Source organism: Pomacea canaliculata, linkage group LG7 (assembly GCF_003073045.1).
Source record: "Pomacea canaliculata isolate SZHN2017 linkage group LG7, ASM307304v1, whole genome shotgun sequence".
NCBI lineage: Eukaryota > Metazoa > Mollusca > Gastropoda > Architaenioglossa > Ampullariidae > Pomacea > Pomacea canaliculata.
The window spans coordinates 29179236-29193630 of record NC_037596.1 but is presented as its reverse complement, the minus strand read 5'-3'; the positions used below and the strand labels follow the sequence as shown (position 1 = coordinate 29193630).

The 14395-nt window shown below is 34.9% G+C and overlaps 2 protein-coding genes across 2 annotated transcripts; one reads left to right on the top strand and one right to left on the bottom strand.

Moving 5' to 3' along the window:
* Window positions 1-1894: 1894 nt before the first annotated feature.
* On the bottom strand, window positions 1895-4501 carry LOC112569334. The gene is made up of 5 exons (XM_025247110.1): window positions 4405-4501; window positions 4021-4075; window positions 3688-3803; window positions 3018-3415; window positions 1895-2000 (listed from the first exon to the last, which is right to left on the bottom strand). The coding sequence occupies exons 1-4, from the start codon at window positions 4484-4486 to the stop codon at window positions 3195-3197; spliced, it is 474 nt and encodes a 157-aa protein (XP_025102895.1). The 5' UTR covers window positions 4487-4501; the 3' UTR covers window positions 1895-2000; window positions 3018-3194.
* Window positions 4502-9090: 4589 nt separating this feature from the next.
* On the top strand, window positions 9091-11728 carry LOC112569344. The gene is made up of 6 exons (XM_025247133.1): window positions 9091-9165; window positions 9989-10067; window positions 10333-10442; window positions 10844-11011; window positions 11178-11224; window positions 11655-11728. The coding sequence occupies exons 2-6, from the start codon at window positions 10009-10011 to the stop codon at window positions 11700-11702; spliced, it is 432 nt and encodes a 143-aa protein (XP_025102918.1). The 5' UTR covers window positions 9091-9165; window positions 9989-10008; the 3' UTR covers window positions 11703-11728.
* Window positions 11729-14395: the final 2667 nt, after the last annotated feature.

Here is a 14395-nt window from a genome sequence, read left to right as displayed (position 1 = left end):
ACGGTTTTCAATAGTAGCTATATTATTAAAGAAGCACTATCTACTCTTTGTGTGTGTGTGTGTGTTTGTGTGTGTGAATGTGCCTATTATGATAACCAAGGTACAGGTGTCTGTCAGTCTGCCGTCACAGACTTCATTACTGCTACTCCTTGCTTCCTTGTTCACCTGTATACCTTCTTCACAAACTCCAGAAGGTACAGAACTCTGCTGCACGTCTGGTGCTTCGAGCTAGGAAACGGGACCACGCCACCCTCTCCTTCGTTTTCTAGATTGGCTTTCCATTCTTTTTGGCCTCCATTAGAAGCTGTTTGTACTGTGTTTTAATTTCTTTACATCCCAGCTAGAAAACTCCGCTCCTCGCCTTATGATCGTCTTCTTACTCTTCCTGTCACCAAAACAATAACATATGGCCACAGGATTTTAAGTTTTGGAGCAGCCAAACAATGGAACTCCCTCTCTTTACAGATCCGCCACCTACCCACTATTGAATCCTTTAAACCATCACTAAAACGAACCTCTTCAGTACCATTCTGTCAGTGCCTGTTGTGATGTCTGTCTATTTTTATGTCTATATATAGGCAGTGTATTTATTTTTTTCTATCTTCCATTTTTCTCCTACAGAGGCTAGGATTCGTGTAATCTTTCTGCTTCAGATTGAAATTAAGCGGTAAGTAAACCTCTCAGTGTAAAGTTTAGTTGAAAGAAAGATTCTTGAAGGGTAATGCAAACGCTGTATTGATCATCAATTTTTAAGAATTAAAAAAAATGATTACTGTTTCCGTGTGTGTGTGTGTGCGCGAGAGAGAGAGAGACATGCCTTAGAATTTTTTTATTAGTTACCTGGTGATGCACATTTCGTTTATAAATCTTTCATCCTCTTTTTATTGTCTTTTTCCTGTCTAATCATATTCACATGTATTCATAATGTTTTATATGTTGACATACAGGCTTCATTCTTTGCTTGTTTGTGGAACAGATCCGTTACAGGCGATTCTGTGTAATAAAAACAAGTCAAATGATAAATGATTTAAATCTTTAGAAGATAAAATATTGTTTCTCAGGCGACAGAATGATGACTTTTCAAGAGTACTTCGCACTGAAATTCCACGGAGTACCCGAAAATGCGTTCGAGGGATCGTTTTACTTTTAGAAGCTAGATTGCATGGCGGACGGGGGGATCACTAAATAGATGTCCTACTATTGCAGTTGGTACTGCATTAGCAATGATTTTAAGGATCAAAGCTCAAGGACTGTCCCCCCACACACACATGCGCACACACGCACGCGCACACGCACACGCACACAAATACACTCTTTCCCACAGAGAGGCATAGAAGTGTCTAATGATTTAGGTTTAACTGCGGTTTCATAAAACTTTTGTTTTCCCTGTGTAATATTATTAACTAAATCTGTGCAAAAATGTAAACCAATCAGCGAGGAAAGCATGTAAAATATATCTCCCTAAAACCAATTTTTACTTCTTTATTTATTTCTGATTTGAGTTACTTTTTTGGAATTTATCAAAATAAACGAAAATATTTTTATTATTTTTTTTACATTATTTAAACTAAAACTTCTATCTTATCCATCAACAATTTCATTAATTTCTGATTTAATATGTCAAAGAGGCCACGTGATGCTCGTGAATAAAGATTTCAGTCATTAACGAACTTGTTAAATTAAAAAAAACCAATACAATTTATTCGACACACATTCATTCAACTACACAACAGATTTAAACATAAAGTTTTTAACACAATGAGAGATCAGAATAAAGAACCGTACACAGAAGACAAAGGTCAGCTCAAGGGGATAGAGAAGACAGAAATTACTGATGGGAATCACTCAACAACCTCAGGTGTCAACATCACTTGATTAAAACACGACATCATCATTTGCTTTAAATTAAAGATTTATTTTCTGTCTCTTCCAGGAATCATTTTCGCAGCCTGTTGGTACTAAGCTGTAACTCCAGAGTCGTGCCTGGATCTTTCTATCATCTGACAGCATAAAAATAATGTCAAGTTATATATTACAATGTAGTACTTAACTCGGGTTCACTGCCTTTTAACTAATAATAACCTCAGCGACTTCTTTTCGAGCTCGATACGTTCTTATAAAGCATTTCTCTAACTTGGATTGACCGTCTTATCAGTTAAAGCTTAGCATCATGTGAGATACATCATTGTTCCCAACTTTGTGAAAATCCTTTTAAAGATGACAAAGATTAAGGTCCTTTGCATTAGTATTAAAAACTCTTTATGAAGATTTGATAGCAAATTATCAACTTCATGCTGCTCCTATCTAATCTCAAGATAATAATGTCTTCTACTAATTCATTAGATACCATTCCCTATTACTTTTAAAATGACTTTGTTGTCATCTGATTTGCATATGTATGGCTATTAATTAATTCAGTGCTTTACTTAATTTATCATTATTTTTCTTCTTAAGCAGTGTAGTTGAGATGATGGCATTTGTGTTTTGTTCTTTATGTCTGTGGACATCTTTAAACCATTTTCTGTAGGATTCGTAGGTCTCGAGTCTTACTAGTAATAGTTTATTTTTTAAGTGTTATCGTCTGTCTTAACAAAAATTCAGAAAGGTCTTTGCAATGCTTAGTCTCTTGGTAGTGCAAAATAGTGATTCTATGAGAATGTAGCCCATGTTTTGTTGTTTTCATTGACAGAGGTCTTGTGTGGACCTGTGTTCGCTAGGTTTAGACTACACTTCCTATGGCAGGCCAAGAGAAAGAATTGGTCCTATCCACAGTCATCTGTCATGATAAAAGCCTGTGCCTATTCCTGATAAAAAGCATGTACAAATTTACAACACGCATCGAAAATGATATAATAGATAATAACTGTATATCTTCCTTTACCATAATTTACTGATATTAGATTATCAATGCTTACATAAAGTATCATGCTTTCTAATTTTTTTTAGTAACCTGAATTTGTTTCTTTCTCTTGCTTTCTCTAGATATCTAAATGACTGTCTAAAATAAGAAATGTTACCTGTTTAACATGGCGTTTGTACTCTTCCAAAGTCCATTTTTGGTCATCTGAAAATATAAATGCAGTTGAGTTGTTTGAATAACGTCTATGGTTTAACAATGAGTAGGGAACTTTTTTAATGACCTCGAGAACACCTATTTTGCTTTAGTTTTGAACATGACAGTTATACATATCTCTCTAGGTTTTTACCTTTATGACAAAGCCATCTAGACTAAATAAACTACTCTCACGGTCAAGGTCGACGAGAATGAAATTCATTTTCGAATCCCAGACATCCACGAAATAGTCCTTATGACCGTCCAGTTGGTCGTAGATGTTGAAAGAGCCATAGCTTACAGCTAGGGATATTCCAGGACGAAGACTTTTGCGAAACTCTATAAAGGAAACCTTCGAATCACCTGTAAAGATAAGATACATTTTATTTTCATTTCGGATATTGCCTTTTGCCAAGATGTCTCTTTAACCCAGGATTTAACACTACAAGTTTGTTTTTTTTAAATCTACTGTTTCAATATGTAAATGATGTAGAACATTCATGCAAACCTACAAGAAATAATTGTTGTTATATAAGTAAAGCTATCTATAATGCGATTTTTACAAATCTTTCAAAATGTTTTTCAAGGTGGTGGTGGTGGTGATGATGATGATGGCCATATCATTGAAATAGTACCATTTACATCCATCCCTCTTAATTGATTCTCAAATTCGTCGTGGGTGAGGCTGCCATCAGCGTTCTTGTCAAAAGCATGGAAATCTTCCTCAATCATTGTGTCGTTGTAGCTGTAGCTGCAAGTATTTACACAAAGGACCTATCTAATGTTTAAGTGTGTATGTTGTTAAGGTTACACCATGTTCAGAAATAATTTCAATGTACATCTTTAAAACGAATTTTTTTTAAAGGATAAAAGAGGTCTTGCTGCAATTTTTATATCTTCTTAAGAAAACTTGCAATGCCAGACCATGTAGTTATCGTATTATTGACCTGTAGAAAGGTAATACTTACCCAAGTACAGCAGTCAGGAGACAAAGAAGGATGAAAATCTTCATCGTGAACTTTGCTAAAAAATAAAATGTTACAACATCGTAAACTATATCCTATAAATCTTTTTTTCTGGAACTTTGCTTAACTACTAGTTTGGTTATGTTCACGGAGTATAATACTAGATTTTTAACATATTTTTTTGGTTTTAATGACTATTATATTTGATTTACTTTAAAAAAAATTTTCGGTTAAGCAAAAAACTATAAAATGACAATCCAGTGTCACTTTACTTGTTTTTTTTCCTGTACCAAATATGTGTTACAGATGAACCCAAAAAATATATGCACCATTTCTTTTCTAATACATGTAGTCTTTTACAGTAAAAGATGTTTCCAGTGTACTTACAGCTTACACAGATCACACAGTTTAAGAGTACTTTTGTTTGAGATTGAGCATCTATTGGTGTGTGGCAGGAAAAAAGGGACATTTATATACCTGTGAGGAGATGTAATTAGTTTTTGTATTCAGAATTAAGCTTGTCAAGGGAATAAATCTTGGTTATTAACTAAACCTGACAGGTGTCTGCACATGTTAAATTTCAGGTGTTTTAAAAAGCATACAGTAAATGAGGTTATTATTACAAAATTAATATTAAAAGTTCTTGTCAAAAGACGTTTTAAGAGTATAAAAAGCAGTGTGTTTATATATGTATATATATCTTGTTTTCATGACAGGTAAATACTTTACAATTAAAGATAATGCTTATCAAGTAAAAAGTCTTTGCAATTAAGTAAGGTTGACAGGTAACCTGTGAATAAACTACAAAACATAGTTAAGACTTACAACAGAGAGTACACGCTACAAATCGTAGCCAAAACAAATATGTTTTAATAAACGCTCGTAAAATAGTAAAATTTCATCTGCTTTTTGTATCTTATGAGACTACTAAGTAATCATTAGGGTTGTCAAATAAAACAACTTGCTCTTTAATTGCTGTTGACAAATAACCTGTATGAGAACTACAAACTGCAGATGTTTTAAGATTTATAAGTAAATAGCTAAAAAAAATAGTGAAACATCAATTAATATCTAATTAAAACTCGAGGGTTCGATAGTAGTTATATTATTAAATAGGCACTGTCTCGTACCGCCCCCAGCGTCGCCGGAAGCACGCTCAAGGCCACTCGCACAGCAGGACAAACACTCAGTCACTCGAGCGGAGGCAGGACGCGACTTACCTCTCGAACTCTTGCAAAGCGAAGACCACAACAAAGACGGAAAGAACGACATAAATATGAAGTTTAATCTGTTCCTAAGGCACGCACGCATAGCACGCACAGCACGTATACACAGGAAGTACACGGTAAATACACACCAAGGGCGTGCACCCCGGACATACAAAAAAGGCCTGAAATAAATAAAAGAACAACGGTCACTAAGAGGCTACAGGAAAAAATAACAAAATTTCCCCTCCATGACCCCCTCATAACCAAGACATGAAATAGCCCTAATCACTCCTTCTAAAAATAAAACCCCAAAACGGAGGCGAGCTCAAAGCGCTCATCAGAAGACATGGCCCTAAATTTCACACATACAAAAGTAAACACATGCTCGCGTATCCTAATGCTCAGGCGTGCGCAGCCTCTCATCCAAAAACAAACATAAAATTTGGAGAAATATGCACTCACCCACAAGGCTTATGCTAATGACCGACCGTCACCCGCTCTCCACAGCAGAAACGGAAGCACACTCCCGTAGACACTAGAGGTCACAGCCGAACACTGTAATTCCATCGTCTCTCGAACTTTCCACAAGTCCCGGTGGTCACTGCTGGCATCAACTCGCTAGTACAACCAGCCTCTCGGTGCCCACAAGCTTGAATCAGTCGTGGCAGAGCATACAACCGGCCACTTGCCTCACAGCACAGACTCCAGCCGTTTTCTCAAAAAAATTCTCCGCTCTAACTCAGCGCCTTGGTAAGAAATCACACCACCAGCAACAACCAGCACTCAAGCCGACGTCACGTGACGTAGCAAGAGCGTGACGTCAGGTGCTGCTACAGACAGCGGGTGAAGGCCTTGACCTTTTCCCGCGAACCGGACAAAAATAGCCTGAAAACAAAGGTCAGCCGTCGTCTGCTGTGAGCTACCTTTCAGGAGCGACCCCAGGCGCTGAGAGAAAGGCAGGCCTAGAGGAAAGAATGAGAAGAATAACAAGAAACATAATAACAAGAAACATAAATGTTTACCTTTTCAGAGCTCTCATAAAAAAATAAATACAGGCATCTAGCACACCTATACAATGAGTACACTTACTCTAAATGCACTGAATTTCTTATGTCTACGCGCGCGCAAGCATACACATACACATATAAACACAAACAAACACACGCACAGACTAGGCATTCATTCTTCTGAAGTGTGATATTGCAGACAGTATAAAGGACGCCAGAACCTCTCTTTTGGGCGACTTCTTGTTTCCATGACTAGAGGGTAGCATGTCGAGATGGTTATAAAGCGGGTTAAAAGGGTTTGTGATGATTGTGACAGATGTAACCACACAACACTGGGTTATAAATTACTTAGGAATCTTCGTGGAAAGAAATTATTTTCTTTTGAAATTTTCACAGCCCCGTATCTCGATAAACTAATTCCGAAGTTTAATTTAAATCAATGTGTGACCACACCACCCTTCTCCTTTTTCTACTCTTGTCTCCCTTCCGTTGTGGCATCCAGTACAAACTGTCCGTGTTGTGTTTTGATAGCTTTGCAGCACTTGCACTGATTATTCCTCTGAAGCGCTCATCCCTTACATCCTAGCTTTACAACACCGTACCTTGTCTGATGATCGTGTTCTTACTATTCTTGTCACCAAAAAACCAAACAAAAATATGGTTACAGGATTTTCAATGATTGTTCAACGAAACAATGAAACTCTCTTTCTTTCCGCATCCGCCACCTACCCAGTATTGAATCACTTTAACGTGCACTGAAAACACACCTCTCCCGTAAACATTTCTCCTAGCAACCTTTCCCATAATGCTAGTTTTTTCAAACCCTTCTTCTTCATTAATTTTTTGTGTGAACATAGTGTAACGTTGTCAACATTCATTCTAAAGTGATGTTAAATTGCCACGTGTTTATTTATATATATATATATAAATAAATAGTGTTTTCATGATAGGTAAACACGTTACAATTAAGGATTAGGCTTATCAAGTGAAAAGTCTTTGGAACTAAAACAAGGTTGACAGGTGACCTAAAAATAAAATACAAATCGTAGTTAAGACTTACAACTTTAAAATCACACGCTACAAAATCGTAGCCAAAACTATTAATATGTTTTAATGAAGATTTGTAAAAAAGGAAAAAGCTTCCTGTTTTATTTGTATATTAATAGATTAATAAGTAATAATTAAGGGTATTAAATTAAACATCTTATTCTTTGATTGCTATTGATAAATGGCCTGTATTTCAACTACAAACTGCAGGTGTTGGAAGATTCATCAGTCGAGGGCTAAAATAAAATAGGAAAATATTAATCAATATATAATTAAACCCGCGTGTGTGTGTGTGTGAATCTGCCGATTATGATTAACAAGGAAAAGCTTTTAGTTACCGTCACAGACTTGATGTTTACAGCCCCTTGCCTGCTGGCTGCCCTGAATACCTTCTTCACAAACTCCAGAAAGTACATAAGTCTGCCGGTCGTCAGTTGTTTAGAGATATGAAAACGGAGCAACGCCATCCCTCTCCTTTGTTTTCTACACTGGCTTTTTTCAAACTCTACTTGATGTCAACTCAAGTATTCCAAAGCAGAAATTTATTATTATTATTATTATATTGATTGACTGTTAAGATGTAGCGTTACTCTTTAGAGTGTTTAAGTCATTTAAAAATAACTAATTCTTAATATTTATACATCTTTAAAATGAACTTAGAGTAAATAGTATATATATAAACTTTTTTCGTTTAGCTTGATCCAATAACTAAAGCGAAGTAAGCATGTGATATGCTGTATGTATATACAGAGAGAGATATGAGTAGAAAACTCGAAAGAAAAAAAAAAAGACAAACGCGATAGTGAGTGAGATGAATGAATAGATAAGTAGTAAGCCTTTAATGAAGTTCTTAGTCTTTACTAATATTGGCAGGTGATGTTACATGAACTACGCAGATACCAGGTGATTTGAGACTTAAATCGTTAATCACATCCTATCAAATAAAATATATTAATATTTAACTTACATAGCACGTGCATGTTAATAATTTTATAAGTGCAGAAAGCCTCGTGTATGAGCATGTATGTGGACGTTGTTTATGAAGACCATTTGTCAATGTCAGTTAAATTTTTTAACTCGTATTATATCGTTCTCTTTTTGTCTAGCATTTTATCATGCTATATACTCATACCACGTTTTATTAAGTTCAAGATTATTTGTAGCAAGATATATATATATATATAAAATATAAGGCCTTAACAGACAGTTTCAAAACTTCTCCAAATTCAAGTTTAATCATGTTATTTATTGAGAATGTCAACAAAGGTGTCTAATTACTCGGTAAAATAGAGACCAATTTCACTGTTTAATATGTAGTAATAAATGTAGGTATGAATGTCAACAAAGCACAAAGTATTAAGTTAAAAACGGGAACATGTCATTATTTTTATTTTAAAATGTTTTAAACAGATAAGCACCTTATTATTTTTTCTATAAAATTTGCAGCGTTCAAGTTCTTTACAATTGCTGCCACGTTGTCATAGCAAGTAATTTCAACGATTCTTTCAATTAATGAGGTTCGTACAGAGGTTAGTTGTCAATCAAAGATTAACTTAAAGCAGCCGTGATTTGTTTTCATTATACTTAATTTACATTTAATTTGCAGTCTTCAAGCTATTCACAATTGCTGCCACGTTGTCATAGTAAGTAATGTCAGCGATTCTTTCAATTAATGAGGTTCGCACAGCGGTTAGTTGTCAATCAAAGATTAACTTAAAGCAGCCGTGATTTGTTTTCATTATACTTAATTTGATTCTTTTTAAAGATATCAGGTATTAAAGTATATATAAAGACGGAGAGAGAGCAAGTGCTTCAACTGCCATCTACCAGCCAAACACCACGAGTCGAGGCCTTCTGCTCCTGGTAACCTGTATCTACATAAAGTGGTAAATATGTTTTAACATTGACATTGAAAGTGAGTAACACAGTTAAAGCCACATGTGGAAAACTTTCCTTCATATTTGAGCGATGTTTACAAATATTTGGAAGAAGCATGTCATAAGATTAACAAAATACCTGCCATGGGTTACTTACATGAATATGACCTTTAGTCGTCTTACCCACGATACGGCAAGTTCCAGCGATTCCGGGAAGTAGGTAAAAAGCAAGAAATTAAGAAAAACATATTTAGACCTATGTAGACTCGACTGTGGTTACAACAATGCAATGCACAGGTGTGTGCGGTGCCGTTACTAGCAGAGCCACGCGCTTGTATGGCTTTCTCACCTGTCTCTCGCTGTTACCGACAGTTATTAGAAACAGATCCACCCCCTTCAAATTCTCACATTCTTTTGATTTGTTTAAAAGTCAATTGTAGTATTGTTATGTGTACTAAAATGTATTTTTTTAATGGTTGGTGTAGTAAGAGTATGTTTCATCAAATAAACTTTTTTTTACATGTCAGTTGGTCAACTGTATTCTTCTATACATTATTAATTATAATAATCATCAGTGCATGACATGGTACCAGGTGACTTGCTTGTTAAAAGTTTTTTGTGTATCATAGGACGTATAAGTATTATTTCCTGTTTTTGATCAGAGCAAAAAGTGTACTTTGCTTTGGTAAGATGCAGGTTTGATTAAATAATTGAATCAAGTCCAAATGGTTACATCCCTCCTTACTCCTTTTGTCGGTACATCTTCAAAATATTGGAAAAACACTATATTTATTTGTTGTTTTTTTTTTACTATTGACAGATTATTTTCCAGATTATCCTACGTACTTCATTATGAAGATCATCATACTTTTGAGCCTGTTAGGCGGTGTGATTGGACAACTCTACCCAAGGTGAGAATAAACTGACTCACCTACATTTGTTATTGAAAACTACATGAAAGGGTATTTTCATGTATGACAGGTAGTTAAAAAACTATTAACATATACGTTTTTTATCACAAAGATTTCAAAAGGAAGAGCTGGTTTGAAAGTATTCAAAACTTTAAAACACATCATTAACTGCAGTCAGACAAGTGGCAGCTGTAACGATAGCATAACAAGTTTGAGAATTACGGTACCAATCATAAAGAAAATATTATATTACTGTTGGTTTCAGCTTTAGTCCCGAGGACAGTGAACGAGATTTTCACAAATATGACTTTAACAACGATGGCGATTGGACACTAGATGAATTGTTGGTGGCATTTGACAGCTTTGACATTAATGGTAAAATGTTAATCTTTCAACACACAATGACGACGACAACATCCACCACCACCACTACAGTAACGATGACATTCACCCGTTTTCTTTTTACGCTACATAATAGTCGATAAATATTTAATAACACAATCTAAGCAAAATACGTCTTTTTCATATAGTAGATAATTGACTATCCCTTCCTACTGTATAGCAGAATAACAAAGTTTTTTTCTAGAAAAGTTAAAATATTTGTTTGAGAGGGAATGGTGTCTACTGACATTGGTTCAATGATACGGTTTGTAGACGCTAAGAAGGCATAAATGAAATATACTCAACAGTTTTGTGGACAATACCTGATTATTAGGTAAAGAGAGAAAATAATACTAGAAAGGAAAGTTGTGTATACTTTGAAATATTTTTGGCAGGAGATCTATTTCTGACACTGGATGAGGTAGTCCGTTCTCTACCGTCTGGATATCCCCAAAGAGAAGTCCAAGGAATGTTCAAGTACTACGACAAGCTGGACGGCACGAACGATGACAGGATTGCTCGGATAGGTGTCAACCACTTCTTTAACATTTTGGACACTGATGGTGAGTGTGACCAGGCTCCTCTAGAGCCTTAGGAAACAAAGATTCTCGAAAAGCAGTGTTTTAAAAATATATATAGTTTTTGAAGTGCTTCAAATGTATAAATTTAGCTGAACTTTCAATACTAAAGCGTTTAAGAGTGCACTTAATTTTGTTTTTAACTTTTCAGGCAACGGGGTGGTTTCATTTGCTGAATATAAACGGAACATACCAATGGTAATACAATGATAAGCTTTTTTGACAAGTTTGCTGACAGTTTTATGAAGTGCATGTGCTTCGTGTGTAGAAATGAGTTAAAATTGGATTTAGACAAAAAAGAATTAAAAAAAAATCGATTATTGTTTATTAGACGTTTGCTGCAACCGACTTATTTAAGCCTCATTTAATTTTATTTAATGACCGAAAAGAAAGTCAATCGAATACACATAATTTACCTAAGAAAAATAAAGTAAATCCATGTTCTGTAAGTAAAGAGATTGAAATGTCTAATTGCTTTAGAAAGCTTTAGAAAGGAGATTTTTATAATTATGTAATACATACAATATTTTTTATTGATTAACAAATATCAGTCTGATCACCCTTCTATATAGAGCAGGTAATAATATAAAGGCTTGATCAGTGTTGCTATTTTTCTGTACCTTGTCAGGTTTGGAACCGCATTATACAAGAGGTTGAGGCCGCAATGGTGGGGTGATCAAGAAGCTTAAACATAAAAGAAAAAAAAAATAAAATATGCAAAATGCATCTTGACACATTTGCTTGTTTTATGTAATGGTAAGACGATTTAGTAAATGCAAACACTATTTTTAAAGTAATAACTATCGTGGTAGTTGTATCAGTGATGATGATTTCTCATCCCAAAGTTTTTGAACCTATTACCATTTACCACATTTCAAAAGTAGCAAACATAAAAAGCTATTTTTATCAATTTTTTTTTTGCTTATTATTGAGAGCCTTTTCGTCGGAAAATCTCCTTAGTCCTGTATGAGTAACGTACGATGTAAGCCTACTATAAAATGAGACAGAATGCGACAGAAAAAAGATATCGAAAGTAAGGCAACAACACGTTTACTGTAATACTGTAAGTTTATCATTTAAGGGACCTCAAGAATTAAAATCTTAATAACAAATAAAATTGTCAGCTTGGTAATTATTTGTGCTATGTTTTTGTGTTTGGGCGAACGTTTTGGAAATAGAAACCTTAGTCATGTAGGCTAAGTTTAAGGCTGATAAGTACAAGACCAATACAGACATACCACAAACATTTACACAGGAACACGCAAACACATATAAAAAATACATAAAAAGCACACATACAAGCACACGAGCACAACCAAACGAAATTTGGCAGACACACTTTTTCCATGCCCAACTGTTGAGAAGTTTTTCTTCTTTTCTTTGATCTTTCGTCTAGTCGTCAATCTTTAAATCTGACTTTAAAACTGGTTTCTTTACAAAACAAAATCGCAAAATTAAAATAAGTGTTTCACTTACTTCTAACTTCTTCATCGCTGTACTTTGATGATAATTTTCTATTTTTGTTGTTTGTTTTTTCCCGCTTTTGCAGTCGTTAATGCCAATTAAAACGACTGCTGCAGTTATTTGTGTTTGCGGTGGTCTGTCAGTACTTTTTACTTCCATTAGTGACTGTGTTGGTTGTCAACTGATATTGTAACTTTGTGAAGACCAGCAAACACCAGCTCTTCAGATATGGATGGAGCAGAGCAGGGATCCAGCTGCACACTTTGGATAGCTTAGTGTGATATTCACTCGTCGTTTCTATGTATCACGGAGGGTACACATGAAAACTTTTCTCCCCAATACAAGTTAAAGATTTCTCGGACAGACTCCTCTCATGGTTTGTGAGGTGGATGGAAAATTATTTTAATGTTCCTTTTCGGTAGCTGAACAGGGAAATCCTTAAGATCGCGTGAAGGATACAAGGAGATAATTTCTTACTTTATCAAACTTCACGTTTGTAGAGGCATGGAGGTAGGGACGACACTGAGACAGGTCGCGCAGTGTCCTAGCACTAATGATGGGAGACTTTTGAAGTTTGTCCTCAGTGGGAGTTATCAACAAGAAAAATATTTCTTTAGAGATCTTAATTCTAGCAGCAGCTATTGAGGCTGTGACATGTTTTGTGTTGTTGTAAGCAAATGTGTGGACGATAGCCACGATCGTGTTGAATTCTTCGTCTAAGCACTTGCAACAGGTCCTTACTTGACTAAAAACAGTTCACTGATTTGAAGTTATCAGACGAGAATAAGCTTCGCCTTCAGCTAATTTTTTTACTAGTCGTGACTGTTACTCGATATTAAAGCCATGCCTCCCTACAATATTATATATTATAATCGAGTCTTTTAATTAATCTTGCCCAGCGAAGAGAAGGTGTGGTAGTATAATTGCTATCATTGGTTTGATTATAACAAAGATACCTATTAAAATAATAACAATACTGTAACCAGCAGAATAACTAGTTTTTATAAACAGATAAAGTCTCGACGGAGAAATTAGTAAGGAGAAGATGACGATGACTGCGTTTATAAGTAAAGTGAGAGGAGTAAAAGACGGGGATGAAAAGGAGGATGAGAATGCTATCACAATGTCAGCAAAATACACATCAAACATAACAATAAGCCACAGATATGTTTTCCAGCATTTTATTTTTTGTTTTCGCCACTGTCAGGTATGGTTTTATTAGCCTATTACGGAATCTTATTCCACAACAAAATCCTCTCATATCTGACAACATTACCACATGATGAGCTGTAATCATTTTATTTATAACAGTTACTAATGTTACTTACTAGCTGTCAGCTAGTTGCTGAGGCTCATAGTACATAGCCTTCTCTAAAAGACAAAAAGTAGACAAATAACTGTAGGCCTTACTTTACTAACTAATAATGTTCACCAAACCTACAACAGAAATCGTAAGACAATCTATTAGGTCTAATAAATTAAAGAAAGTGATAATATTATCTATACATTGAAATATATAACGTATAAAATTATTTTTTTAAATTCCTATCCGTACTGGCGTTTATCATTGTTCTTTGGAACTGTGTAAAGTATACTTTTTTTATTTTTATTACCTAAGTTTTTCAAGAAAAAGATCATTAAAAATCTATTTACCTCTTAATTTACACACACTTGAGCAGGAGTAGAAACATGGTGTAATACTTGATAATTACTTTTTTAAATCAAATAAAAAAAAAATCGGGAATTCACTTAACTAGATGTAATTATTGCCATGACATAGTAAATATAAATAAGTAAATAAGTATGTGATTGAAATCATTAACGCTAGCTACGAGTGAACTTTTCCTATCTGTCGTGTAGACATTCCTTGTGTTTTATTTTAAAAAGTCTCTTGAAGCAGAGTGG